General features: G+C 35.5%; 4 protein-coding genes across 5 annotated transcripts; all 4 read right to left on the bottom strand.

Moving 5' to 3' along the window:
• Positions 1-4,695: 4,695 nt before the first annotated feature.
• LOC140877308 (uncharacterized) lies at positions 4,696-5,511 on the bottom strand. Its single transcript, XM_073280847.1, has 3 exons — positions 5,356-5,511; positions 5,045-5,253; positions 4,696-4,921 (listed from the first exon to the last, which is right to left on the bottom strand). Exons 1-3 carry the CDS (start codon positions 5,509-5,511, stop codon positions 4,696-4,698), a joined length of 591 nt encoding a protein of 196 aa, XP_073136948.1.
• Positions 5,512-5,586: 75 nt separating this feature from the next.
• On the bottom strand, positions 5,587-8,491 carry LOC140877306 (uncharacterized). Its single transcript, XM_073280846.1, has 5 exons — positions 8,371-8,491; positions 8,009-8,088; positions 7,772-7,912; positions 7,532-7,627; positions 5,587-6,078 (listed from the first exon to the last, which is right to left on the bottom strand). Exons 1-5 carry the CDS (start codon positions 8,489-8,491, stop codon positions 5,587-5,589), a joined length of 930 nt encoding a protein of 309 aa, XP_073136947.1.
• Positions 8,492-11,538: 3,047 nt separating this feature from the next.
• Positions 11,539-12,894, bottom strand: LOC140885505 (regulator of G-protein signaling 1-like). 2 transcript variants are annotated; one of them, XM_073292488.1, is made up of 6 exons: positions 12,760-12,894; positions 12,600-12,682; positions 12,455-12,507; positions 12,329-12,379; positions 12,186-12,220; positions 11,539-11,618 (listed from the first exon to the last, which is right to left on the bottom strand). In XM_073292488.1, exons 1-6 carry the CDS (start codon positions 12,879-12,881, stop codon positions 11,552-11,554), a joined length of 411 nt encoding a protein of 136 aa, XP_073148589.1. In that variant the 5' UTR covers positions 12,882-12,894; the 3' UTR covers positions 11,539-11,551. The 2 variants fall into 2 exon arrangements, with proteins under 2 accessions (XP_073148589.1, XP_073148590.1); XM_073292489.1 differs by lacking the exons at positions 12,186-12,220; positions 12,329-12,379.
• A 5,157-nt stretch (positions 12,895-18,051) lies between these two features.
• On the bottom strand, positions 18,052-24,369 carry LOC140880688 (proline--tRNA ligase, cytoplasmic). The gene is made up of 13 exons (XM_073285340.1): positions 24,214-24,369; positions 23,743-23,809; positions 23,550-23,635; positions 22,883-22,975; positions 22,219-22,335; positions 21,947-22,134; positions 21,388-21,454; positions 20,553-20,675; positions 20,287-20,439; positions 19,797-20,081; positions 19,407-19,625; positions 18,492-18,585; positions 18,052-18,339 (listed from the first exon to the last, which is right to left on the bottom strand). Exons 2-13 carry the CDS (start codon positions 23,774-23,776, stop codon positions 18,275-18,277), a joined length of 1,524 nt encoding a protein of 507 aa, XP_073141441.1. The 5' UTR covers positions 23,777-23,809; positions 24,214-24,369; the 3' UTR covers positions 18,052-18,274.
• Between the last annotated feature and the right edge of the window lie 1,069 nt (positions 24,370-25,438).

Here is a 25,438-nt window from a genome sequence, read left to right as displayed (position 1 = left end):
CGGGTCAATCTGCTTTAACTAAGCGTCTAGTGATGGGTTGCCCTTTAGAGTTCGAAGGGAACATTCTGATAGCGAATCTCATGGTTCTTGCAATGGATGACTTCGATTGTATTCTGGGGATAGACATGTTTACTACCTATCGAGTTTCAGTGGATTGCTATCAAAGATTAGTACGCTTTCATCCAGATGAGAGTGATATCTGGGTTTTCTATGGTGAGGGAGCGCGACCCCCAATGCCGTTGGTATCAGCTTTGAGAGCCTATCGAGCTCTAGACTTTGGCGGGGAAGGTTACCTCATCTATGTAGTTGATTTGTCCGCTAAGAGCGTTGGGATAGAGAGTATTCCGATTGTGAATGAATTCCCAGATGTTTTTCCTGATGAGATTTCGGGTTTTCCTCCTGCTAGGGAAGTCGAGTTTGACATAGAGTTGATGCCGGGTACTTCGCCTATTTCTCGAGCACCATATCGTCTGGCTCCGTAAGAGATGCGAGAGTTGAAGAATCAGTTACAGGATCTTCTGGACAAGGGGTACATTCGTCCTAATATATCTCCTTGGGGAGCTCCTGTTCTCTTTGTGAAGAAGAAGGATGGGTCTATGCGGTTGTGCATTGACTATCGGCAGCTGAACCAAATTACTGTGAAAAACAAGTATTCTTTGCCTCGTATTGATGATATGTTTGATCAGTTGCAAGGTACTTCGATTTACTCCAAGATTGACTTGAGATCTGGGCATTATCAGATGAGAGTTCGAGACCAGGACATAACCAAGACTGCATTCCGTACTCGCTATGGGCATTACGAGTTCCTAGTGATGCCTTTCGATTTGACTAATGCACCGACTATATTTATGGATCTGATGAACCACGTTTTCAGGGAGTTTTTGGATAAGTTTGTCGTGGTTTTCATTGAAAACATTCTGGTATATTCGCGTGATGCAGACGAGCATGTTTCTCACTTGCGGTTGGTACTGCAGACTCTTCGGGATGAGTAGTTGTACACCAAACTAAGTAAGTGTGAGTTCTGGATGGATCGAATGGTCTTTCTTGGCCATATCATATCCAGGGAGGGGATTTCTGTTGATTCGAGCAAGATCGAGGTCGTGCTTAATTGGTCGCGTCCAACAATGGTTGCTGAGATCCGTAGTTTTCTGGATCTAGCAGGATATTATCTTCGCTTCATTCTAAACTTCTCACAGCTAGCTCGACCTTTGACGCAGCTTACTCGCAAGGGTGTTGATTTCGAGTGGTCCTCAGAGTGCGAGGAGAATTTTTGTGAGCTTCGGAGGCGGTTGACTTCTGCGCTAGTGTTGGCATTACCGTCAGGATCTGGAGGGTATGTGGTGTATGCAGATGCTTCTCTTCAGGGGTTAATATGTGTTCTGACTCAGAATGGGAATGTGATCGCATACGCTTCTAGACAGTTGAAGTTACACGAAGAAAATTATCCAGTTCATTATTTGGAGTTGGCAGCTATTGTGTTCGCTTTGAATATCTGGTGTCATTATCTGTATTGCGAGAAATTTGAGATCTTTACCGACCACAAGCTTGAGTCTCAAGGTGCGACTATCCGCACTTCAGACTTGTTCGATGTCTAGTGAAATCGGGGAGTGTTGTTCTTCAGGGTATACCTTCAAGCACAAGAAAGGTATGCAGAGTATCCAGATGTTTGCGATACTATTTGAGCCAGCTTTGTATTCGCGGATTCGGGATGCTCAGATGTCTGACTCAAAGACCCAGCGTTTGGCTCGTCTAGCCAACGAGGGTAGTACGTCTGGATTCCACTATCAGTCAAATGGATTTCTGTGTTTGTCTGGTAGGCTTGTGATTCCGAAAGATGAAGAGTTGCGAGAAGAGATCTTGTCTCAGGCACATCGCACTAAGTTGAGTATTCATCCGGGGAGCAACAAGATGTACAAGGACCTACGTACTAGGTTTTGGTGGAAAGGGATGAAACGCAACGTGTATCAGTATGTTTCAAAATGCTTGGTTTGTCAGCAGGTCAAGGCAGAACACCAACGACCTAGAGGTTTGCTTCACAGTCTGCCTATTCTTGAGTGGAAATGAGAGTTTATCACGATGGATTTTGTGACCCATTTGCCGGTATCCTCGAGGAATTGTGATGCTATCTGGGTTGTGGTGGACCGACTCACCAAGTCAGCGCATTTCATTGCCTATAGCCGAGAGTACTCTGTAGATCGTATGGCTCGGTTGTACATTCAGGAGATCGTTCGACTTCATGGAGTGCCTGTGAGCACTATCAGCGATCGAGACCCCAGGTTTACTTCTAGGTTCTGGGGGAGTGTTCAGCGTGCGATGGGCACTACTCTTAGTTTGAGTACGGCCTATCATCCGGAGACAGATGGACAGTCAGAGCGTACTATCCATACTTTGGATGATATGCTTCGAGCGTGCACTATGGATTTTGGTTCAGCCTGGCAGGATCATTTGTCATTGATTGAGTTCGCGTACAACAACAGCTATCATAGTAGCATTGGGATGACACCTTTTGAGGCGTTGTACGGGCGACGTTGTCGTACTACACTCTTTTGGGAAGAAGTGGGGGAGAGACAGGCTGAGGGACCGGAATTAGTCCAGCAGACAACAGATGTTGTTGATCAGATCAAAAAACGGATTAAGACTGCACAGGATCGTCAGGCCAGCTATGCTAATACTAAGCGTAGACCTTTGTAGTTTGTTTTTGAGGAGAAAGTGTTTCTGAGAGTTTCACCTTTCCGCAGGATTCTCAGATTTGGCCTCAAGGGCAAGTTGTCTCCTAGATTTATCGGTCCATTTGAGATCTTGGAGAGCATTGGCGATCTAGCTTATCGTCTAGCTTTGCCACCGTATCTGTCCAGTATTCATGACGTGTTTCACGTATCTCTGTTGCGACGGTATGTGGCGGATCAGTCTCATATTCTGCAGTCGTCTGAAGTTCAGGTGGATAGAGATTTTACTTATGTAGAGAGACCTGTTCGTATCCTGGATCATAAGGATAAGGTCTTGCGGAATAAGGTCATTCCTCTGGTTTTAGTTCAGTGGCAGCGCCGAAGCACTGAAGAAGCTACTTGGGAGCTCAAAAGCAGGATGCGTATAGAACATCCTGAGTTATTTTGATTTCATTTTCGAGTTGTATTCAGTTGTGAACTCTGTAAATTTTGCATATGAATAAAAGTTTTTTCTGCATGTTGTTTCGTTTCAGTACTTAAGATTTTATTTCGAGGACGAAATATCTTAAGTGGGGGAGAATGTAGTAGCCCGTAACCAATTAAAGAGATTAAGGAACTAATTGCTATTACTAAAAATTGAGTTCGGACGCTCCGAAGTGAAGAACTGAGGCTCCGAACGTGATCGGACGATCCGAAGCCAGGATCGGTTCGGACGCCCCGTCGGCAGGTTCGGACGGCCCGATCGGGATCCAGTATTACGTCATTGTTTACGTCAGCAAGATGATGTCATTGCTGACGTATTGATGGGACTTCGGATGCCCCGAAGTCGAGTTCGGACGGCCCGAACGTGTTCGGAGGCTCCGAAGTGGGGTTCGGACGGCCCAAACTCCGTCTATAAATGGGGTGCCGAACTTCATTTTCAGATGCACCATTCACATCTCTTCTCTCGATTCCTTAGTCTTCTAGCTTATATCTAGAGAATTCTAGGCATCCCATTGGGAATCCGGAAGTGGCGTAGCGATCCAAGCGTCATAACGGAGCTGTGGCCTAGTTTTGAGGCAAGCGACAGCAACGGGCTGACGACGGACGCAGGTATAGCTTTTGCTTCCTAAAAATATTTAGGAGTATGCAATAGTTTAGTTAAGGCTTTTAGAGCACTATAATGATATTAGTATCATTTGGCATCGTAGTGTGGATTATAGGCGAGGACCTAGAGCTGGTAGAGCTTGCCTAGTATTTGAGGTACGAAAGTACTGTTCGAGATATTCTGACTGAGTATGCATGTATTATGTGACTGCATGATTTATATGCTGCATACATTTGCATCTTGAGCTATCTCTTTTGAGATGTCTGTTAGTAGAGTTTTACCCTATCCTGTTAGTGGATGGACTTCCATCGATTTGGGTCCGGAGTATCCACTGGTTTTTCGGTATGTGAGCCACCTCCTGAAGCGACGGCACAGCGTGCTACATACCAGGGCCCGGTCTGTCTTTGTTATCTGATTCTTGACCTCTAGTCAGTAGGCGGTACACTTGCATGCATGTATACTCATACTCTCATGCTGAGCGTTTTATGCTCACGTCTCGTACTTTGTGTATCTGGACACCCTATTTCATGGGGCATATTTGCGACTGGATGAGGCGAGTGGATCCAAGAGGGGCTAGGCAGTGGTTGACCAACTGGAGCTTCGCCTAGGATTTTATTGTACTGGTTGATACAGTATTCGATTTGGTTGTATAACTATTTGGGTATTTGCAGATTCCTTTTCTTGGAATTGTATAATATTTATGGTTTCTACAGCTTAGTTCTGATTACTATTTAATTAAGTTAATTGCATGCCTAAGTTCTGTTTAGTAAGTGATCTTGGTAAGAGTCACTACAATTGTTATATGTTTACGTATAAATTTCAATAACAAGAATACAATAATAAAAATATAGAATACCCAAAGGTAATATTCATATATTACTAAACGAGAGAAGCCAAAAATTTCTTGAAAGATCTATTCAATTAAGTATCAATTAAAATTCTCTAACTAAAAGGAATTCGACGTTCTTTTAAATTTTCAAAGTCTTCAATGACAGCTTCTATGCTCACATTTCTAGCAATTTCTTTCTCATTATATACCATTAATGTGTCTGGTAGAAAATCATCCTCCATTTTTCTCCGAAGCCTTGTTTTCACAAGATTCATCGCAAAAAATGATCGTCCTATAGTATCAGTGGAAACAAGAAGAGTAAGCACAAGTACGATCACTCTAAAAGTGAGTTTTTATGTGACAGATTTGTTAGTCTTCACAAACCATTGACATAACTCTGAATTGGTCGAAAGACTTTTATAGTCAGACTCTTTGACTACATTATACTCATAACGTTTCTACCGAATATCCAATTGCTCTTTTTCATCTCTCGTAAAATCTTGTTCATAAAATTTTTCAACTAGTTTACATATGTCTGCAATTTTGAAAGACTCCACCGCATTTTTAGGATTTAAGGCATTACTCAAAATGAGCAACTCCATAGCATCATCAATAAAGAGCCCGTTAATTTCTTGCAACTGTGAATCTATCGTAGAATAAAAGAGGTCTACCTGATAATGATGCTCAATAGTGAAATTGTCTTGATGAAGACGGGCTCGACCTCATCTATCAATATACCGAGCATTGAAATCAGGAATATCAATATTTCTAACTTCACAAAAGGACTTCAATTCTACAAGAAAATCATCCCACTTGTTATCCCTCATCTGTTGAAGTAAATTCTTGGTAGATAATACAAGCTCAATTGCATTTATTATATCCTGAGACTTACTTTGTAAAGCCTGACAAAGGATATCTGTGATCCCCATAATCTCCTTCATAAGATGCAAGATAAATACAAAATTAGAAGAAGTCATTTCATCATAAACAGATGTAGCATCTACTCATTGAGAAGGAAGTCCATCCGCCATAACATTAAGAAATATTGTACACGTTGCACTGAACATCTTAATTAGGCCTGCCAATGATCTCAAATGAGAACTCCAACGCATAGCAGCAGCTCGCTGTAAAGTACCTTTCTGATTAAGTCCACACCCTATCTCAAGTTCATCAATAACAATTAAATATACAATATCATCTGCATGGTCATTCTTCAATTCATCATTTCGTTTACATGAAGAACCAACAATATTAACTATAAAAATTAAATTATCAAAAAATTGATGAATATGCGTCACATTTTTCGATGCTGCAACTAAAGCCAATTGTAATCGATGAGCAAAACAATGAACATAATAAGAACTTTTGCAATCTTTTACAATCAAAGCTTGTAATCCATTAAACTTGCCCCTCATATTACTAGCACCATCATAACCTTGGCCTCTAATATTTTGAACATACAAATTGTAGTGAGCCAAAACAGAATATATAGCATTCTTTAAAGTCAAAACAGCAGTATTAGATACATGAACAATCCCAAAAAACGTTCTTGAATGAATCCATTAGAATCGAAAAACCTCAATACTATAGACATTTGCTCTCTTTTTGACTCATCTTGGGCTTTGTCAACAATTATGCAATACTTGACAACTCCAATTTGTTCTCGAATTGCAGTTTTCACTCTTAGTGAAAGCACATGAAGTATTTATTTTTTAATATCATGACTTGTATACTTGGCATTCTTTGGAGCTCTCGCAATTGCCTTTTGGCAGCGCTTAATCGTGTCACGCCCAAATTACCCGACTCAATCAGATAAACAAATAATGCAGTAGTGTGAGTAGGGATCGTTTCCACGAGGAAAGTAAAATTTAAGTGTGTTCTTAAAAATACTAAAAATAAATAAAAGGGGGTTTTTGGATTTAAAAACTACTATGCAAGAATTAAAATAAGAAAGATCAAATAAACTAACGAGACTTGGTATCGATTAACTACACCCTTGAAATTATTCATTCGATCATCGATTTTCTAAAAATAATTAATTCACATTGAATATTCATCATTGAAAATTTAATTCATGTTTCACTTTAATTTTAGTTAACTAGACACCAGCGTTCTAAGTTAACCCTTACCCCATAAATTAACCCAATACAAGTGATTAGATTTAAATCCACGTCAGCATTCAAATGAGTAAAACTAATGAATCTAGACTGCACAAATACCAGCGATTGTATTTAGCCTATTTAATTGTTGTTCCTACGATTTAACAAATTCAACAGCAGAAAATATTAATCATAAATGCTTCAAAAATCAGTTGATTCAAACAATTACGGATTTGAATTCTAATTTAGCATTAGATTGTATAGCAAAATTCTAAGGTGATCAATACTAAAATCTCACATACAAGCATGGCAATCAATCCAAAACAACTCTTGATACGCAATTTGAAATTTAAACAAAATAAAACTGAATCTCACAATTTGAATAAAATCAAGGGTTTGTCTTCCTCAACCAAGTACTAAAAATTAGCCACAACGATTCATGAATTTTCTAGAAAAATTCATGAAAGAAAATTAAATCTAAGAAAAGAAAAGAAGAAACCTAGCCGCCAATGTGTTTCTCCCCGTTCCCAGCCGTCCACAATATATGTGTTAATATCTCCAAAATGGAATAATAGACTTAATAAAAGACTAGAGTCTAAAATAAAAGAGTTTCCAAAATTACAAATTCTTTCCCGATCAGACTTTTGCGCTCGATCCTATGAGTTGGTGAGATCGAGCGCAGCAAATCTGGGCAACCTTCTGTCTTGAAATTTCCTTGGCCGCGCTCGATCCTACGAGTTGGTGCGATCGAGCACGTCATTTGTTGCGATCTTACTGCCTTGAAAAATTCATTCTTCCGCTCGATCCTATGAGTTTCCAGGATCGAGCGCATGGGAAGTGGGGAGCCTACTGCCTTGCTTCTTTCATGAACGCGCTCCATCCCACGAGTATGCACAATCGAGCGCACTGGAACAAATCTGACTTCTTCATCAAAGTATGGCATTTCCTACACATTGAAATGAGAATATGTTATCTAGCTAAATGCATGGCATAAGACAAAACTAAAATAAAACATGAACAAAGACACAAGAACACATGCAAAACACTAACAAAATGACACTAAAATATGCAAACAAAACAACACTATCACCTTTGAAAGATCATCACTGTACATGGTTAGCATATCCAAGAATTCAAGAAAATTACCACGATTAAAAGAACTAGATTTCTCATCATGACCTCTAAATGGAATTTCCTGAAGTGCAAGCAATCGTACCACATGTATGTGAGCCTTTAACCGAAGACAATTGGTTGCAACTTGTTCACCAATAAAGATTTCAAATCTCCTTGATATATGTTGTGGTTGGTTCATCAAATCATCACATGCCTTTTCAACATTACGGTGGATTGAAGATACATTATCTTCCCCTGCATGAGCTAATAAAGCACAAGCTTTTCCATTTCTAACTTTATTCCAATTACAAACCCCATCAACAGTAAATGCATTTTATTTTGAGCATCCCGATGGCTTGTTGAATATAAAACATGGAAAGCAATGTACCTTATCTTTAGCGAGTGAATACTCCAACCAAGGAAATTGCTCATACCAAGCAGACTGAAATCTTCGAGGGTGCTTAATATTTTTATTTAGTGGATATTCTCCAAGAATAGGTTGATATGCCTTTAGATTCAAATAAGTTTTACGAATCTCTTCTCATTGGTTATGATGATATTCCCAAATTTGTCGACGCAATCCTGGATCACGCTCCAAAAAATTGAGATCAACCTCCTCACTTTCTACATTTTTGAATCTTGTAGGAGGAATTTCATATGGAAGATCATTGTTATTTGATCTTGTTGATGAAGTCATAATTAACATCATTTGTATCTGGTTCATTTGCTCTCTTATTTTGGAAAAAAATTATCAAGTGTAATAGATTTTCCCATTTGAAGTACACTAACCTTGTGACAATGAAAAACTCAAATTTAGCTTTTCAAATTTTTCCAAGCTCATCCAAATTTCAACCTTGCAATCCAAATCACATCATTCAAGCATAAATCCATATAGAGATCACAACTCCACTTAATAAACACAAAACTAACCAGATATGTAAATTAAATGTCAAAAATTTTATTTAAAAAAAACAAACACAAAACCCACCTAAAAGAAAAAATAAAAAAGAAAGCAAATTAAACAAAACACTCTCTATCACCAATTTATTTGTTAATTTTTCTATAGTTTCATGTGCGTTTAATGTTTATTAATTAATTAGTCCAAGTGAGGGTTAATTAAAGTCATGTATGTATGCATAAAATACACAAAGTATTTGACCCACGTTTATTTTTGTTTTTATATCATAACTCCAACAAATTATTATATTATTCTCCACACTTTTATATGAAAATAAACCCCAAGAAAAAACATAAATTTTTATAGTAGTACTCATATTTGAAAGCTAAAAAGAGGAGATAAAAAGATATGAATTAGAACCAAGAAAATACGGTCAGACGTTCTCTCCCAATTTTTATTTCACCAATTTTCTGTGCAAACTCTAAAGCCGATATGATAATTGTTGTTTTATAAAATTTAGTTTCAGGTTTTAAATTTATTATATCAGGTTTTAATTTGGACCTTTATAATTTCGTAAAATTTAGTTTCAGGTTTTAAATTTATTATATCAGGTTTTAATTTGGGCCTTTTGTAAAGGCCCAATAATTTCGTTTTGTAAAATAAAATAAAAAAAGCACAAGTGAGGAAGGAAAGACTCGAACACGATTCTTGCGCAATTGTGTGAAAGTGTTTAGCCATTATTCTAGACGTGGATTATTTATGTTGAAGGGGCCAAATAATATATATATTAAATACAAAATATATATCATATATAGACTAATTTTTTTTAAAATTTTTTGGGGGGGGGCCTGTTCCTACAGTAAATCCGCCCTTTTCCACAATACAATAAACGATAAATATATTGAATTGTCATATCCACAATTCAATAAACTTTAAAGCCATTGAATTGTCATATAGAGAATGTAGTAAAATATAAAGCATTTAAGTGTCATGTCCACAATTCAGTAAAATATAGAATTATTCCCACCATCTAATCCAGACCATTCTCACTATCCCACTACCATCTATCCTGCTATAATAAAATTCTTGCATCCCCTAATTCATTCTCTCCAAGCATAATGAATCCATCTCGACGTGGTTCTGGTTTCTAAGTTGAGGCGGAAAAACTCTTTGTGAAAATTTATCCAAACATCTCCCAAAATCCTATTATTGGCACAAACCAATCACATGATAACTTGTGGTCACGAGTGACAGCTAGTAACAACGAGCAACTCACTAGCCTATCAAAAGAGCATCGTACTATGAAGGCCCTCCAATATCGATGGTCCAACATAACTACATAAGCAAGATTGTCCAAAGTTTTGGTTGACGTATTTGCCAAGTGGTGCTTCAGAGAAAAACATTGTGAGTATTTTTGTTCAAATATTTTTGTTATAGTTTCAATTTTAATGTTTAACTAACATACAATTAACACATGCTTAAAGTTAGATGAAGCTAAGCAATCTGGATCAACTTGGAGGTTGGATCATGTTGGTTTTCACTAAAGTACTAGGAGAATTTTAGGTCATCCAATGCTGATTTACCTGGTTTCTTATCAAACCACAAGAATTTTTACTCCTCATACTTTGACTATTCCCTCAACACCCGTTTTCCAGGATTATGTGGGTTTGATGTAAACTTAGATGAAGATAGCTCATCAAGGATTCTCAGCGGCCAATCGACATAAAAAAAAAAAAAAAAGCGAAAGCCAAATGACATGCTAATGAAGATTATTCGAAGGATATTACCACCATGTCCAAATGTAGTGAGAAAATGATGACTACAATGGAGAATGTCGAGGCCCATCAACAACAACTCATTGATGATCATAAAGAAAAGAATGCTTTATTGGCTTCAAAAGAAGAAAATAAAATGCTATGGATCGAGTACCCTATGTCTGTTGATGAATTGTTCCATGCATACTTTCTCAAAAAATAACAAAAAATTTGGCAAAAAAAAGCAGCAAAAGGGGATGGAGGCGGTGGATCTTCTACTCCGTTTGGCCAGTTCTTCGGTGGAACATCTCCATCCGGGTCTGACCTTCTAGAGTACTAATGTTTAGTCATCATTGTAGTGTAATACAAGTGTGTGTGTATATGTTTATTGTTTGTGTGTGTTTGTTTGTTTTAAATTATTGGTACTATGTTTTTTAATGATTGCCTATTTTTCAATGTTTTAATGTGATTGCATGTTTAATTCATGTTAAGTTAACTAATTTGATTTGTGTTCGCACTAAAATATGTATTTTTTTTGTTAAGATCTTATTTAATTATTATTTTCATTTGTTTTTTTTCTTCCAAATAAAATCGATCAAATTAAATTAATAAATAAGAAAAAGGGAGAAAACTTGAAATACATTAAAAAAAATACCAGAAAACCATTAAAAATAAATAAAAATAATGAAATAAAAAATATATAAATAAAATAAACAAGAAAAAAATAAAAAGGGTTATTTTAATTTGGAGAATGACATTTCTTAAATAATGTTATTCTCCAAATCCCTTCTCCAATGCTACAATAGTTTTTCAAATTTGTAGAATCACTTTAGCATGCTTTAAAATAGAGTAGCTAGGCACTGAATTGTCATATCAACTATTAAGTTAATATAATATGGAGCGTCAAGTTATTTAGCTTTTCGAATACAATTTAAGATAAAGCCCTTGAATTGTCACATCCACAATTCAATAAACAATAAAGGTATTGAATATAATTGTCATGTCCACAATTTAGTAAAAGATAAAGTCATTTTTTTCTATATATAAAGTTCTAAATTCTAATTGTACACAAAAGGAAGATCAATAAACTCACATTTCACCTAAATTACATTCCCACAACAGGGCTGATTACATTCCCACCAAGGAGGAAAAAAGGAAGACAACTCGACCACCTACATGAGATTATCAGAACAATACAATAGACAAACTTTCAGTGTTTCAACAGCATGATAAATTTGGCTACAAACTTTCAGTGTTTCAACAGCTTGAATGTATAATGAAATGGAATGTCTTACATAATAAATTTAGATAGCAAAAAATAGTGAGTAATACCAAAGGGACTTGAAATTTGTATGCACAAGAGAAATAAAATACAATCGACTAAATTGATCTTGGGATGTATCCTTATGAATCCTCTGTTTATTTTGGGCCAACTACTATCACTTTCATTAAAACAAATGAATCAAAATCTAACTCAGCGTATACTTTAGTCCAAAAGAACTCATTTCGAGTTTCGAGCCAAGTTTCGAACGAGCTCAAATTATTGAAATTGGAACACATCAGCAACATCCAAGCAATATGTTAAGACAAAATCATAGAAGTCATTTGTGAGTTGAATGAGGATTTAAATAGGCAACTAACTAATTCACAAGATGACGAAATCTCAGACTAAATGGGAAAGTGAAGCAAAAAATGGGCATATCTCTCTAAATAGGCATATGAAGCAGTTCGTTTTTTACCTGAAAGCTACAACTTCCAAAAATTCAGTATCAATCTGGCACGACAGCGAAATACATATCACATTTCACATCTAAGCACAGTATGATATAGAGGAATTGACTGATCATAGTGAAATTAGCTAATAATAAGTAATATTACGCACCCCACTTTCTTCTTTTACTTCTCTTATAGCTCCCAAATGGATCTCCTCTAACTGAAATGTTAGAAACAGAGAGCATAAAACATTATAAAAAACTGAAAACATGTCATATGATGCAAATCGCAATACCTCATGTTTGACATCATTTTGGATCTTCAATATATTATCTATCATCCCAATCTGTAGGATAAATACATGTATGCAAGAAATCATTAGTACTATCTAACTACATCATATTTCTTTTATTCATATTCAATAAACTCTGCACTCAACTCAGAAACAACTTTAAATTCAATATTTCTTTTGTCGGGCTGCTGCACCTCTTCATAGAAATGGACACTTTCCCCAGCCAAACAGCTACATAGATAGAACATAACTCAGGCGTATGTCAATAGAAGAAACAATATGTACTTTAACAGAGGACTTCTAAGCACCTATCGGCAAATTCCATGAAAGACTGGTGAAATCTTTGGTTCAAAAGAAACTTATCCAAAGGTTCGTTTTGATCCACCAAGTGAGCTGGTTCTCTCTGACATAGAACACCAGATTCAGGCATGATACCCAGGACGTCGCCCATTGTCTTGCATTGCAGGTGTTCTTTTCTCCTCAAGCTCCAGATGTAAGCATGATTAAAAGAATAACTAGAGACATAACGAAGAATAATATATTAAGCCAATCGACAATAATTTCAAATTGACAAAGAAATTAATTTAGGCTGTAGACCAACCAAAAGCTATTCACCAGCGAGAATAGGGCCGAAGCTCGGGGGAGGATCCAACGGCGGAGGAGAGGCCCACCGATTGAACAGTGGAAGAAGTGAATCGAGGACGATTGTGTAGCTTGAGACTCAGATGCCAGCGAGAATAAGCGACGAAATTGCTTCCACCACGGGAACTACAAGGGATTTCTGGGCTCGGGACCCGCAATGCCAATGTCGCCGCCTTCAACATCTTCTGAAACTCCGATGCATCATATATACATACATGCTTGAATGTGCATAAGCGGGGAGCAAGCTGGAACGAAGCAAAGAAAGGGGGGAGACAAATGGAAAAGCCCTAAATGGATTTGCACTTGGAGATCGAGAGAAAGGGGGAGACGAAGCTGGGGTATAAAGTTAATCGAGAAAATGAAAATCACGAATTTTAAACAGATCAACATATTACTTCGCCAAATAGAAATTAAAAATTTATTTTCACCTTTTTACTTCATCAAATTAAATTTGATGAAGTAAAAAGTCACTTAAAATTTAAGTGAAGCCCGTTTTTTTTAATTGACGAAGTCTAAAGTATATTTTACTTCATTAATTTTATAACCGCAGTAAATAACTATGTATTACTTCGATAATAGTGATTGCCGAAGTAAAAAATAGTGAAGTAATATGCAGAAATTCTACTAGTGCCACCATCTAATTCGGAGCATTTACACTAACCCACTACCATATATCCTGCTATAATAAAATTCTTGCATCCCCTAATTCATTCTCTCCAAGCATAATGAATTCATCTCGACGCGGTCCTGGTTTCTTAGTCGAGGACAAAATTCTTGTGAAAATGTATCCAGATATCTCTCAAAATCCTATTATTGGCATAAACTAGTCACATGATAGCTTGTGGTCACGAGTGGCATCCAGTAACAACGAGCAACTCATTATCCCGTCAACTGAGCATAGTATTATAAAGGCCCTCTAATGTCGATGGTCCAACATAAGCAAGATTGTCCAAAGTTTTAGTTGATGTATTCGCCAAGTGGTGTTTCAGAGAAAGACATTGTGAGTATTTTTGTTCAAATATTTTTGTTATATTTTCAATTTTAATGTGTAACTAACATACAATTAATTAACATATGCTTAAAGTTGGATGAAGCTAAGCAATCTGGGTCAACTTTGAGGTTGGATCATGTTTGGTCTTTACTAGAGAACCGGGAGAAGTTTAGCTCATTCATTGGTTGCCTTACCTGGTTTCGTATCAAACCACATGAATTTTGAATCCTCACAATTTGACTATTCCCCCAACCCAAAATTCCCAACACCCGATTCTCCAAAATTATGTGGGTTTGCTGTAAACCTAGATAAAGATAGCCCATCAAGGGTTCTCAGCGGCCAATCGATATAAAAAAAAACGAAAGTCAAATGACATGCTAATGAAGATTATTTGAAGGATATTTCCACTGTGACCAAATGTAGTGAGAAAATGATGACTATAATGGAGAATGACGAGGCCCATCGACAACAACTCATTGATGTTCAAAAAGAAATGAATGTTCTATTGGCTTGCACATAAGAAAATAAAATGATACGGATCGAGTATCCTATGTCTGTTGATAAATCGTTCCGTGTATATTTGCTAAAAGAACAACATAAGATTTGGCAGCAAAGAGCAGCAAAAGAGGATGAAGCCGATGAACCTTTTACTCCGTTTGGCCAACTCTTCGGCGAAACTTCTCCATCCGGGTTCGACCTTCTAGAGTACTGGTGTTTAGTCATCATTGCAGTGGAATAAAAGTGTGTGTATATTTATTGTTTGTGTTTGTTTGTTTATTTTAAATTATTGGTACTTTGTCTTTTAATGATTGTCTATTTTTCTATGTTTTAATGTGATTGCATGTTTAATTCATGTTAAGTTAACTAGTTTGATTTGTGTTTGTAATAAAATACATAATTTTTTTTCCCGATCTTATTTAATTATTATTTTCATTTTTCTTTCTTCTAAATAAAATCGATCATAATAAATAATAAATGAGTAAAAAATAGAAAACTTGAAATACATTTAAAAAAAATACCAAAAACCATTAAAAATAAATGAAAAGATTTAAATGAAAAAAATATATAAATAAAATCTACCAAGAAAAAAAATAGAAAGGGTTATTTTAATTTGGAGATTTACATTTTCGTAAATTATGTCATTCTCTAAATCTCTTCTCTATTGCTACAGTGATTCTTCAAATTCGGAAAATCACTGTAACATGCTTTAAAATAAAGTAGTTTTATGGAAAAAGGTTGGAGCAACTTTTGTTCTCCATTTTGGAGATGTTCTCCAAAATGGAGAATCATTGGAGATGCCCTTAGACGTGTCATAAAATCAATTGATATCAAACAAGTTTAGATATATAATTATTATTATCAGGTGTTCAACTACGGTTTACTTTGTAGATAAAAATTCAAATCAAATCATATTTAAGAGTAATGCTACATGTACAACCAAATTTATACAACACATCTTACATCATAAAAAAATCATTACAAAAATTGTATTTATCAAATCTCATGATATATTGAATATAAAATCTCACGATATAACTTCAAAATATCATGATATAATAGCAAAAACTCATGATATAATTGTTGCAAATATCGTTGTACGAGATATTAATTGTACCTCTAGTATTATTCTCATATTTAATTCGTTTTTGAAAAATTTCAAATAATACCAAATCATGAATTATTTATAGTCAAACCAAACCATAAATTTCAGTTTGATTGGGATCGCTTTTGATTATTAATTTTAATTTTTGAATTTCACGGTAAACTCATGCATGAGAAATTATAGTTTTGTAAATGTTGCTATTGACACTTTAGAAGTTGAATGAGCAACCGATCTTTTTTATTTGGTAGTGGACTAGAATGATTATGTGAGTAATATATCATAAACGAAAATACAATGCAAGTTTACATAATTATTTGCAATTTATAAAACTAAAATCAAATAAAATATTTACATATCCAACAATCACACTAAATTTAACAAAAATGCATTATGTAATTTTCTGTATTAATGTGACCAATTTGGTTCGATTTATTTTTATCCAATTAAACTCAGCTTAAACCAATTGTTTTCTGTTTGATCGATCAAAAACCAATCCAAACCATAGAATTTGGTTTGAACGTTTGATTAGGTTTCTAAACACGCCTATTCATCACCCTCAACTTTTTAAGAGCATTCTTCATCTACAATAATTGTATAGTTGAAGCTGTTAGTTAAAATGTTTCTAAACACACTAAAAAATGATGATTAGATTTGAAAAACCTAGTAGTGTAGTACATTGTTGTTCAGTGTGATTCGGATTTTAGAACACAGCAACTCAGCAACAAGAATGAAGTCGAGGCGAGAGTATAACACTTTTTCCGCAAGATGAAATTGTCTGGTTACAAAGTATTAAACCGGTATCGACAATCGTCTCTCAGATACGACTATACTTATCAAGCAATTGAAGCACCACAATCACTTGATTTTTGCGAACTTTTATATGAGAAACTTTCAAGTGATTAGAAGATAACTATGCAGGAATATGTATGCACTTGTGTGTTGTATATGTTGTAATACAGACATGAGATTGATTATATAGATAATCAAAGGTTTGTGTCCAAATAACACGATCTTTCGTCAAAATGATACAACTTTCTGTAGAAACCACATCTATCATTATTTAGGTGTGTATTGGAATGAATACATATCATATAATAACTGTTATTCAATCCACATAAGAAAATGGACTCGAAAAAATGCAACTTTCAAAGATAAACTGCTGCCTGGGAAAGCCAGGCAGAGTGGCTTCGTTCTCCAGCGCACAAAACTGCGCGCTCGAGCGCACCTCTCTTCTGCCTGGCCCCTTCGCTTGGGCCAAGGCGCGCTCAAGCGTGCAGAAATATGCGCTCGAGCGCACTTCTTTTCTGCCTTGGTCCTTTTCCAAATCCATTTCAACCATTTTCATTCAACTTTGCCAACATACATTTCTTGGCTTCTTTATTTCAGCTCTCGCAAACGTTTCTATGGTCATAAAATCACAATCAAAATGAAAAAAATAATGGTTACTTTTTAAAATCAATTTCTGAATAAAACTAAGGGTGGGATAGGGTCGGAATCCATCCCGTAACCCTTCTACCCAATTTCCGTTCCGAAAAGAATCGAAAAAACTTTTTTTTCTCGCGATCCCTTATCGGACACATTTCGGAATCCGAATATTCGGGATCCTATCGAGTATGAAGAGGAAATTACGAATTTTTTTTCATGTTCAAAATTTCATTTAAAAAAAGTAATTATTATTTTTTTAAAAAAAATATTATTTTAGAACTTATATTTCTGAAGAAAAAATAAATATTCAACTTATAACATATAATATTAAAATATTTCGGATAACTTCAAGGTTTTGTCAAAAAAAGAACATCATATTGTATATCGGATAATTATTAATAAAATGTTCAAATATAAATTACTAGATAACTTTTGTCAAATTGCATTTCTTATTTTACATATTTGTTCTAATTGGATAATTATAAATATGAATTAATTAAATTATTAATTAATTTTAAAAAAAAATACACAAAAATAAAATGTCATTTCGTGATTGATTTCCAACAACAAACAATCATGTGAATTAAGTCCACAATTAATTAGTATATGGATTGAAACTCAATAATATTTATCCAATCTATTAATAAAATATATTATAATAATATTTCAAGACGTATCGAAAATCCCGTCGGGATAATGAACCCGGGATAATATCTTATTCTCAGGCTCTCTTTCGATATTAATCCGGACAAAAAAATCTTGAAAATTCGGATTGAAAAAAAATGTCTAAGTTAAGATTTTATCGAGAAGCGGATGAGACTGGATTCAGAAAGGTTCAGGCTTTGAGAATTTTTGCCGGCCCTAAATAAAACTTCTTCATTGGAATTTGGATCTGTCACAAACCTACCCAGTTCATTAACGTGTGTGTAGGCATTCAAAAGATAGAAATGGAAATCTTGTCATAAAAACTCAAAACTTACAAATAGTATTCAACCAAACTAGTTTGGTTTACATAATCCGTATAACTCTGTTAAAAACAATAATATAAAAATTCCTGCAATATCTTTGCCATGCTTCAAAATCCTATCCCAAAACCTCAGAATAAAACGACGTCACCGCCACTTGAAGAAGACGGAAATGGGCATGTTAAAACGTGCAATTTTCAATAACTACGGCCCCAATAGGTCCACTTCTTGGCAGGTTTCCCTGAGGCGAAGCACAACGTACCTGCATATGAGAAGGAATTAGATACTCGATTGCTTATCGAATTGGCGATTCATAATATCCTTGGCAAGATACTTCTACACGCGCAAATTCATTTATTGTGCTTTAGATTCACGCCCCAACATTTCATGACAAAGTTTCAATCGCATGCATACCTTCTGGGAGGTCGGGCTGGTCAAATGGAGAACACAGTGACTTGGCTGCACCAATGTCGCCCTTTGTACGGGCCTTCACATCCTTCTCAACCTCCTGTAAAATTTAACATTCAGCACAATATTACAGATGATGCAGCATGAGCCGTTTGCTCACATAGTTCCACAAGAAATAGTCAAGAAGGTGTTCTATAGGAGCATCGAAATAAGAAACCAAAAAGACTATACGGTTGGCTGCATTCATGAGATGGGGTTTCGAACATGAAATGATTGTGCATTTCATGTCTAACAAATGTTTTCAGAGTTTTGAGGTGCAATACTGTCTAATCTAAGGTTGCGTTTGGATTGAAGTATTTCAAATCCATGGATTTCGATTATAATTTTAGTGTTAACCATGAAACATAGAGAAATCTCAAATTCATAACTTAATTATTTACACATTACTTAGATGGATTAAAAAAGATTCTAAATCACTATTTTATTGGATGAACTTAAAATCCATCCTAACTACTATGAATTACCATATAAACATAAAAGAAGTGGATTTGATGTTTGTGGTGCTACTTCTCTAAACAACAAAAATGCATTTGAAATACTTCCATCCAAGCGGAGCCTAACAGAATTCCTGATTTGGAGGATATGTAGTGGTAAAAACAATGCATCAGAAACTAGTACAAGTAGGGAACATTATCGTTTTAGAAAAATGGTTATTAAACGTTCAAAATACAGGGTTTTATGACCAAAATCTGCATCTAGATTTGATGGAGTTATATAGTAGAAATTATTGTTCCCAATCAGCTGCTGACACCTGGATATGATGCACAGATTTGTGCTAAAATAGGGTAGCTAAGCATATTAACAGCATGAAAGGATCCTGGTAACACAGCAGGACCAATTTAACAAGAACAAATGTCGTACCTCCTCATCACACCACGGAGCCAGAATCATCTTCTTCTGGCCTAGTGCTTCTATGAATTCTTCCCAGGTATGTGCAACCTGAAGGCAGGCATCTCGTTTTTGCTTTGCAACATCAAAAAGACTTTGTTGAATATTATCGAGCAGGTCTTTCACTTGTTCGACCAAACTAGCCATAGGAATATCGATTTTTGCCGCATTGTCACGTCGAACAGCACGCACCTGATGCAATTACAAAACAAATCATATGAAAAGGAACAATATAAAAGAACACGAAAAACCTACATAATGAACCGAATATAGTAACTTTGAACTGCTAGCTAAGAAAGATTTTTGTTCTTGTAGGTTAGAAGCCAAGAGAGTAAAATTTGCAAATCAACATTATTTAGTTACCTGATTATTGGCAAAGTCTTTTGGTCCTATTTCAATCCTAAGAGGGACACCTTTCATTTCCCAATGAGAATACTTCCACCCAGGAGAATAATTGTCTCTAAAATCAGCCTCAGCACGAATCCCTGATTCATTCAAGGATTTTACAGTGGCTGCACATGCATCAATTATTCCCTGAGTGTCTGCATCTTTATAGGGCACGGGAATTACAATAACTTGAGCAGATGCAACTTTAGGAGGCAACACCAAGCCTTTATCATCACCATGAACCATTATCATCACCCCTATCTGCCACACATATGAAATAATGTGAATTCGAGCAAAAGATCACAGTAATTGAAGTGTAATCCTAAAATTCGATCGGAAAATCGAGATCATGAAAGAATTATAATAAAAAAATGAAAAAAATTGCAAGAGCAATAGTCAGTGATGAAAGTTTTCCAGAAAATGGAAAAATTGAAGAACAATAAAAAAAAGTGACTCTAAAATTTACCGATCTAGTAGTATATGCCCAAGAATTCTGCCAAACCATAGCCTTTTCTCCTTTTTCATTCTCAAAATTAATCTCAAACATTTTAGCAAAATTCTGGCCCAGACAGTGTGAAGTTGCAGCTTGCACACCACGTCCAGTGTTTGGGACAAAAGCCTGTCATTGTACATTCAGAACCATATGGGGAAAACAATAATTAAGTTTCTTCGCAGGCATTTTAAACAAAATATAATGGCAAAGTTAACATAGAATAAATGGTGTTATGCAACCTCTACGGTCGTTGTATAAAGCCCGCCAGCAAACTTCTCATGCTCACTCTTTTTCCCCTTAATAACGGGGACAGCCAAGAATTCTTCATATATACGCCTATAGAGTTCCAAAATATCAAGAACCTGTACAGAGTGAAAAAACGCTAGGTTATAACAAGAAATCATCGCTGCTAATCAAACAAATTAACAAAATTTATCAACAATATTGGGAATAAGAACAAAATAACAAAAACATTGAACCAAGTAGTTGACTGATTGAATACTGCAGCATACAGAATAGTTCACAAGTTATGTCCGCTTTTTGAAGTGAAAAGTCCACCAAAGCATCATAAGCATAGCCATTTTACAAAGGTATATCACACAACTTATGCACAGGAAGACATCAACTTGCTAATATGTTGTCAAACACCTCATGGACAGGGACATGCTTAAACATTGAAACACACCACCATTTTTGGGAACGGGGATGCTGTACAAGGGGCATGAAAACCTCTCCTGAAGCCATTGAATACCTAAAGGGACGGGATTACTTGCTTAACCACTACCCTTCATAAGTGACACATAATTGATTCTAGCAATAATATGGTAAAAAAACAATCAGCACAGAAACAGAAAAAAGGGTGAATTAAAAAATGTGGTCAAAATCATCAAACTAAGCATCTTATTTGCTCGTAAAATACTAAAAGAAACTAGAAAAGCTACAAATCATCATCACCAATAAAATAAAATGTCTGATCATTTCCAAAAATACAAGCCTGAACGCATGAAATTGACGTAAAGACAAACAAAAGTAGTAATTGGCATTACATATCCATAAGCTAACACCAAAAAGTACCTCTGTATCAGCCTCCTCTTTGGTTGCAAAAGCAGTATGACCTTCCTGCCAAAGAAACTCACGACTCCTGAAATATTTGAACAATATTAAATAAGGAACAGTCTACAGGTTGTTAATCCTATTTTCCCTTCCTGCCTTCACAAAATATGCAGGCTGTTTGAAAATCCTTTCTTCAATTATTGGTACATAAAAATATAATAACCAGAGTAGTATACTATATACATGTATACAATACTAAGGGGGGTGCCTGTGAGTCAAGCTACTCGTGAGTAACTCGTGAGCGGCTCCATCAAAACTCAAGTCGAGTTCGAGGTTTTTCACAATCGAGCTCGGGTATGATTTTTTCACAGAAGCGAGCTCGAGTAGTATGATACTCAAGCTCCGCTCAGCTCGTGTGCACCCATATACAATACAGAGATAATATTAAAGAACTAGGATTAGTAATCAAAATAACCTGCTGACACGAGTTGTGCCAATAATTGCGAGTTGGTACCCTCAAGTGGCCACATAAAAAAAAAAGAAGAAGAAGAAACCAAAAGCCATCTCATCATATAATCACCTGATAAATGGAGTGGGATTGCTAAATTCCCATCTAACAACGTTACACCACTGATTGAGCCTCAGAGGCAAATCACGATGCCCCCTAATCCACTTGGAAAAGTATGGATACATGACAGTTTCACTGGTAGGACGAATAGCAATGGGCATCTCCAGTTCAGAATTTCCAGATTTTGTCACCCAAGCAACCTGTAAATTATCTCAAAACCGAAGTTAAAAAACACGAAGCAAGATGCCCTCTGTCAGAGAAATGTACCAGCATAAGAATCTAACCTCAGGAGCAAACCCCTCTATATGGTCCTTCTCCTTTTCTAGGACGCCAGAGGATACAAAGAGGGGAAAGTAGCAGTTTTTTATTTTCATTTTCTTGATTTCTGTATCAAAGAATGCCTGCCAAGTCAGATGGTGACAAAAAATTAGCAAGAGAAACATAGACTAATGACCACAGTAAATAAGCAAAAGTCAAGTGGGATACATATTTGTTTAGTAAGTAAAAACTAGTTCTTTGCAGAACGACATTTTTTAATAGAGTTGTCGCCTGAATACCAAAAAATTACCAATTACCAACAGAAGCACATAAGCAATCTGCCAACCTTGAATGCTGATTGTGGAAGTGTAGAATGCAGTACTAAACAGCAAATGAATCACCGGAAGGCCAGAAAAAATCTAATTTTGGTTTAAAACATTATATCCAATGTCAAGTACATGTATGGGACACCTTCAAAGATGATACATATTCTTCAGATAGTTGCACGTGAGATCTGAGTTACAATAATATAATTAGTAAACACCATTTATATGGAAGTGATCACAGCAAGTTTGTCTATGTTGGTCAATACGCAAGAAACTCTCTCATCGAATAAAAAAGAATCATTACTATGTGAATTTTTTGTCATTGCTCGAGGAATTTCATGCATGTATATTGCCGAATACTTACTTGCATGATCTCCCAAATAGACATTGCCCAAGGACGCAGGATATAACATCCAGATATGTCATAATACTCAATCAATTCACCATTGACAACCACCTGAAAAAAACAAGGAATCAAAGGTTACAATGATGTTTATAAATTGAACAAACCAGATTTCTAATTATATCATCAGTTAAAGAAAGTATGACATAGATCCATATTTCTCAAATAGGCACAATGATACAAAACATGTAGCATGGACAAAAGGACTAAAGCTATATACTCCCTCTGTCCCAACATGTATGTTTGTTTTTTCAATCAAAAAAGTCATTAGAAAGACAAAGGTCATAAACAAACTTCCTATTTATCCTTATTTAGTTCATTCAAAAAATTATTACATGTTTTTCAAAGTTTTGTTAATAGGAGTATATTAGTAAAAACAAGAAAAAATGCTACTAAACATAGAAACTCGACTATATATTTGAGACAACCAAAAAAGGAAAGGAAGTCTATATAAATGGGAAAAGGAGTAACTAATAAATAATAGTGTGGTTAATTTTGAATTCCTTCATGCAGTATCCCTTTGAGTTTCCATTTATTTTCTTCCCTATAATCAACACCTAGAGGCTAGAATTCCAAAAAACCAATGCAAAACCACCATTATCAAAGCAGAATTAACATTCAGGCATACCTCAGAGTACCACTCTCCGAAGTTATCGTCTTTCTTGTAAGAAAGGCCCAATCCCGTCTCTTTTTTCACTTCCTTCTTCTTTCCTTCTGGGAAATGGGTCAGAATGATAATGCATACATAAACAGGAGAGTGAGGAAAGTAAAAAGGATGCAAGCAAAGCTCTAAGATGAAGAAAAAGCTTGAGATAACATACTGGCAGCAGAGCTGTTGGCATCTTTACCAGCCATTGCAGCAAATCACCCAAATTCAGAGCACAAAACCTGTACATAAAAAATTAAAAACATAATGAAGGCGAGTAACCACAACTAATCATTGAAATTTCTTAAAGAAAAAGAGAAAAAGGATGAAAACAAACGAGAGATAGGAAGGAAAAGGAACTATTATCCGTTGAATTAAACTAAAAACAAAAAAAACAAACAAACAACGACGCTTAATTTAAAATACAACTGAATCAGTGCCCGCCCATCAACTAATCTCCGAGGATACTCCTCTTTACAAACAGATCGGCTTGTAAAACCCAAACAGGAAAATTGAATCCCATCGGATTCATTATACAAATTCCATTACTTTTTCCACTAATTTTACGCACCAACTAAAAAAGTCCAAAATCTGATTAAACTGAAATACATCATCACGAACAGAAAAAATAGATAAGAGAATTTACCAGTGAGAACTTAGTTCCGGCAGCAGTAACCGCCTCCACGCCGGCGTCCGCCGCACTTGAAGGAAGATAAGGAAGAGAATAAGCGCGGCGTTTACCCTAATATGTATCTATGTAGGCTTATTAGGCTTGTAGTGTAACGGGTTTCATTTCAAATGGGTTGACTCTAAAATAGTGTATGCCTAATTATCGACTCCAGAAAATGGGTTTATTATTAATATTATTTTTGCCAAAAAAATAATACACTGTGTTTGAAAGGAATGATTTGCACGATGTTTGGTGGTATTTGTGATAGATTTGCCCGATATTTGGTGGTATTTAGAATCACAAATATCATTTTAGTGTTTGGTATTTCATGAGATTTCATTTAACTAAATGAAATTTTTATTAAATTAGTCAAATTTGGTGGGATTCATAAGATTTAAGTTTTAAAAATAATAATTTTTTTTTTATATTCATATAATTTACTCATAGATTTAAAGTCACCTTTGCAAATACAAAATATCAGTTATTTAAAAATTTATATGATCAATTCACACTAAATTCACATTATTATATTTTAAATTTTTACCAAACAACAAAATAGAATTTCAATTCCAAATCTAAATCCAATTTCAAATCGCATTTCTTATCGATCCAAACTAGGGATGCAAACGAACCGAATCAAGCCGAATAATGGTAAAAATTTAAGGCTCGAATTAAGTAAATTCGAGTTCGATTTGAAGCTTGAAAATTTCAAATATTTTGGCTCGAGTTCGGTTCGAAATGAAGTTCAAGTTCGAGTTCGGCTCGAAATGAAGTTCGACTCGAAATATTCGAACCTATTCGTGAATTATTCGAACTATTGTTCGGATATCATGGTTCGAAAAACTCGAAATGTCCGAAAATGTTCGAAATGTATATATATTTCTTATATCATTATATTATATTAATAAAATATTAAGAATCGCGAACTATTTATGAACAATCGAACAAAATAATTTTGGCTCGAACTCGGCTCGAAAAAAAGTTCTAACATGTTCGGATTCAAATCGAGTTCGATAAGTTCGAATACGAATGAAATATTATCGAGCCGACTCGAAAAGATCGCGAACCGGCTCGATTCATTTACAAACCCGATCTAAACACAAGGGTTTGTTCTATTATTGAAATCGAACCGAAATTAACAAATCCGAACTAATCTAAATTTTTTTCGACCCGACCGATTTTCCCATCTTTTATTTTTTTT

This window comes from Henckelia pumila, chromosome 2, assembly GCF_033568475.1.
Source record: "Henckelia pumila isolate YLH828 chromosome 2, ASM3356847v2, whole genome shotgun sequence".
NCBI lineage: Eukaryota > Viridiplantae > Streptophyta > Magnoliopsida > Lamiales > Gesneriaceae > Henckelia > Henckelia pumila.
This window is presented reverse-complemented; position numbering and strand designations above follow the sequence as displayed.

What these genes read in the sequence shown, in the direction of transcription:
- LOC140877308 (XM_073280847.1), bottom strand. Translation starts at nt 5,511, where the DNA reads ATGGGGATCACAGATATCCTTTGTCAGGCTTTACAAAGTAAGTCTCAG. An exon ending in AATTGAAGTCCTTTTGTGAA is followed by an intron (nt 5,254 to 5,355) that starts GTTAGAAATATT and finishes CATCATTATCAG; the next exon opens with GTAGACCTCTTTTATTCTAC. An exon ending in AAAGAGCAATTGGATATTCG is followed by an intron (nt 4,922 to 5,044) that starts GTAGAAACGTTA and finishes ACTCACTTTTAG; the next exon opens with AGTGATCGTACTTGTGCTTA.
- LOC140877306 (XM_073280846.1), bottom strand. Translation starts at nt 8,491, where the DNA reads ATGACTTCATCAACAAGATCAAATAACAATGATCTTCCATATGAAATT. An exon ending in ACAGTGATGATCTTTCAAAG is followed by an intron (nt 7,628 to 7,771) that starts GTGATAGTGTTG and finishes TTCAATGTGTAG; the next exon opens with GAAATGCCATACTTTGATGA. An exon ending in TTCATGAAAGAAGCAAGGCA is followed by an intron (nt 6,079 to 7,531) that starts GTAGGCTCCCCA and finishes TTGACTTTAAAG; the next exon opens with AATGCTATATATTCTGTTTT.
- LOC140885505 (XM_073292488.1), bottom strand. Translation starts at nt 12,881, where the DNA reads ATGCCTGAATCTGGTGTTCTATGTCAGAGAGAACCAGCTCACTTGGTG. An exon ending in TTCATGGAATTTGCCGATAG is followed by an intron (nt 12,683 to 12,759) that starts GTGCTTAGAAGT and finishes CTATCTATGTAG; the next exon opens with CTGTTTGGCTGGGGAAAGTG. An exon ending in TGAATTTAAAGTTGTTTCTG is followed by an intron (nt 12,508 to 12,599) that starts AGTTGAGTGCAG and finishes TATTTATCCTAC; the next exon opens with AGATTGGGATGATAGATAAT.
- LOC140880688 (XM_073285340.1), bottom strand. Translation starts at nt 23,776, where the DNA reads ATGGCTGGTAAAGATGCCAACAGCTCTGCTGCCA. An exon ending in TCGGAGAGTGGTACTCTGAG is followed by an intron (nt 22,976 to 23,549) that starts GTATGCCTGAAT and finishes TGTTTTTTTCAG; the next exon opens with GTGGTTGTCAATGGTGAATT. An exon ending in TAGAGGGGTTTGCTCCTGAG is followed by an intron (nt 22,135 to 22,218) that starts GTTAGATTCTTA and finishes GATAATTTACAG; the next exon opens with GTTGCTTGGGTGACAAAATC.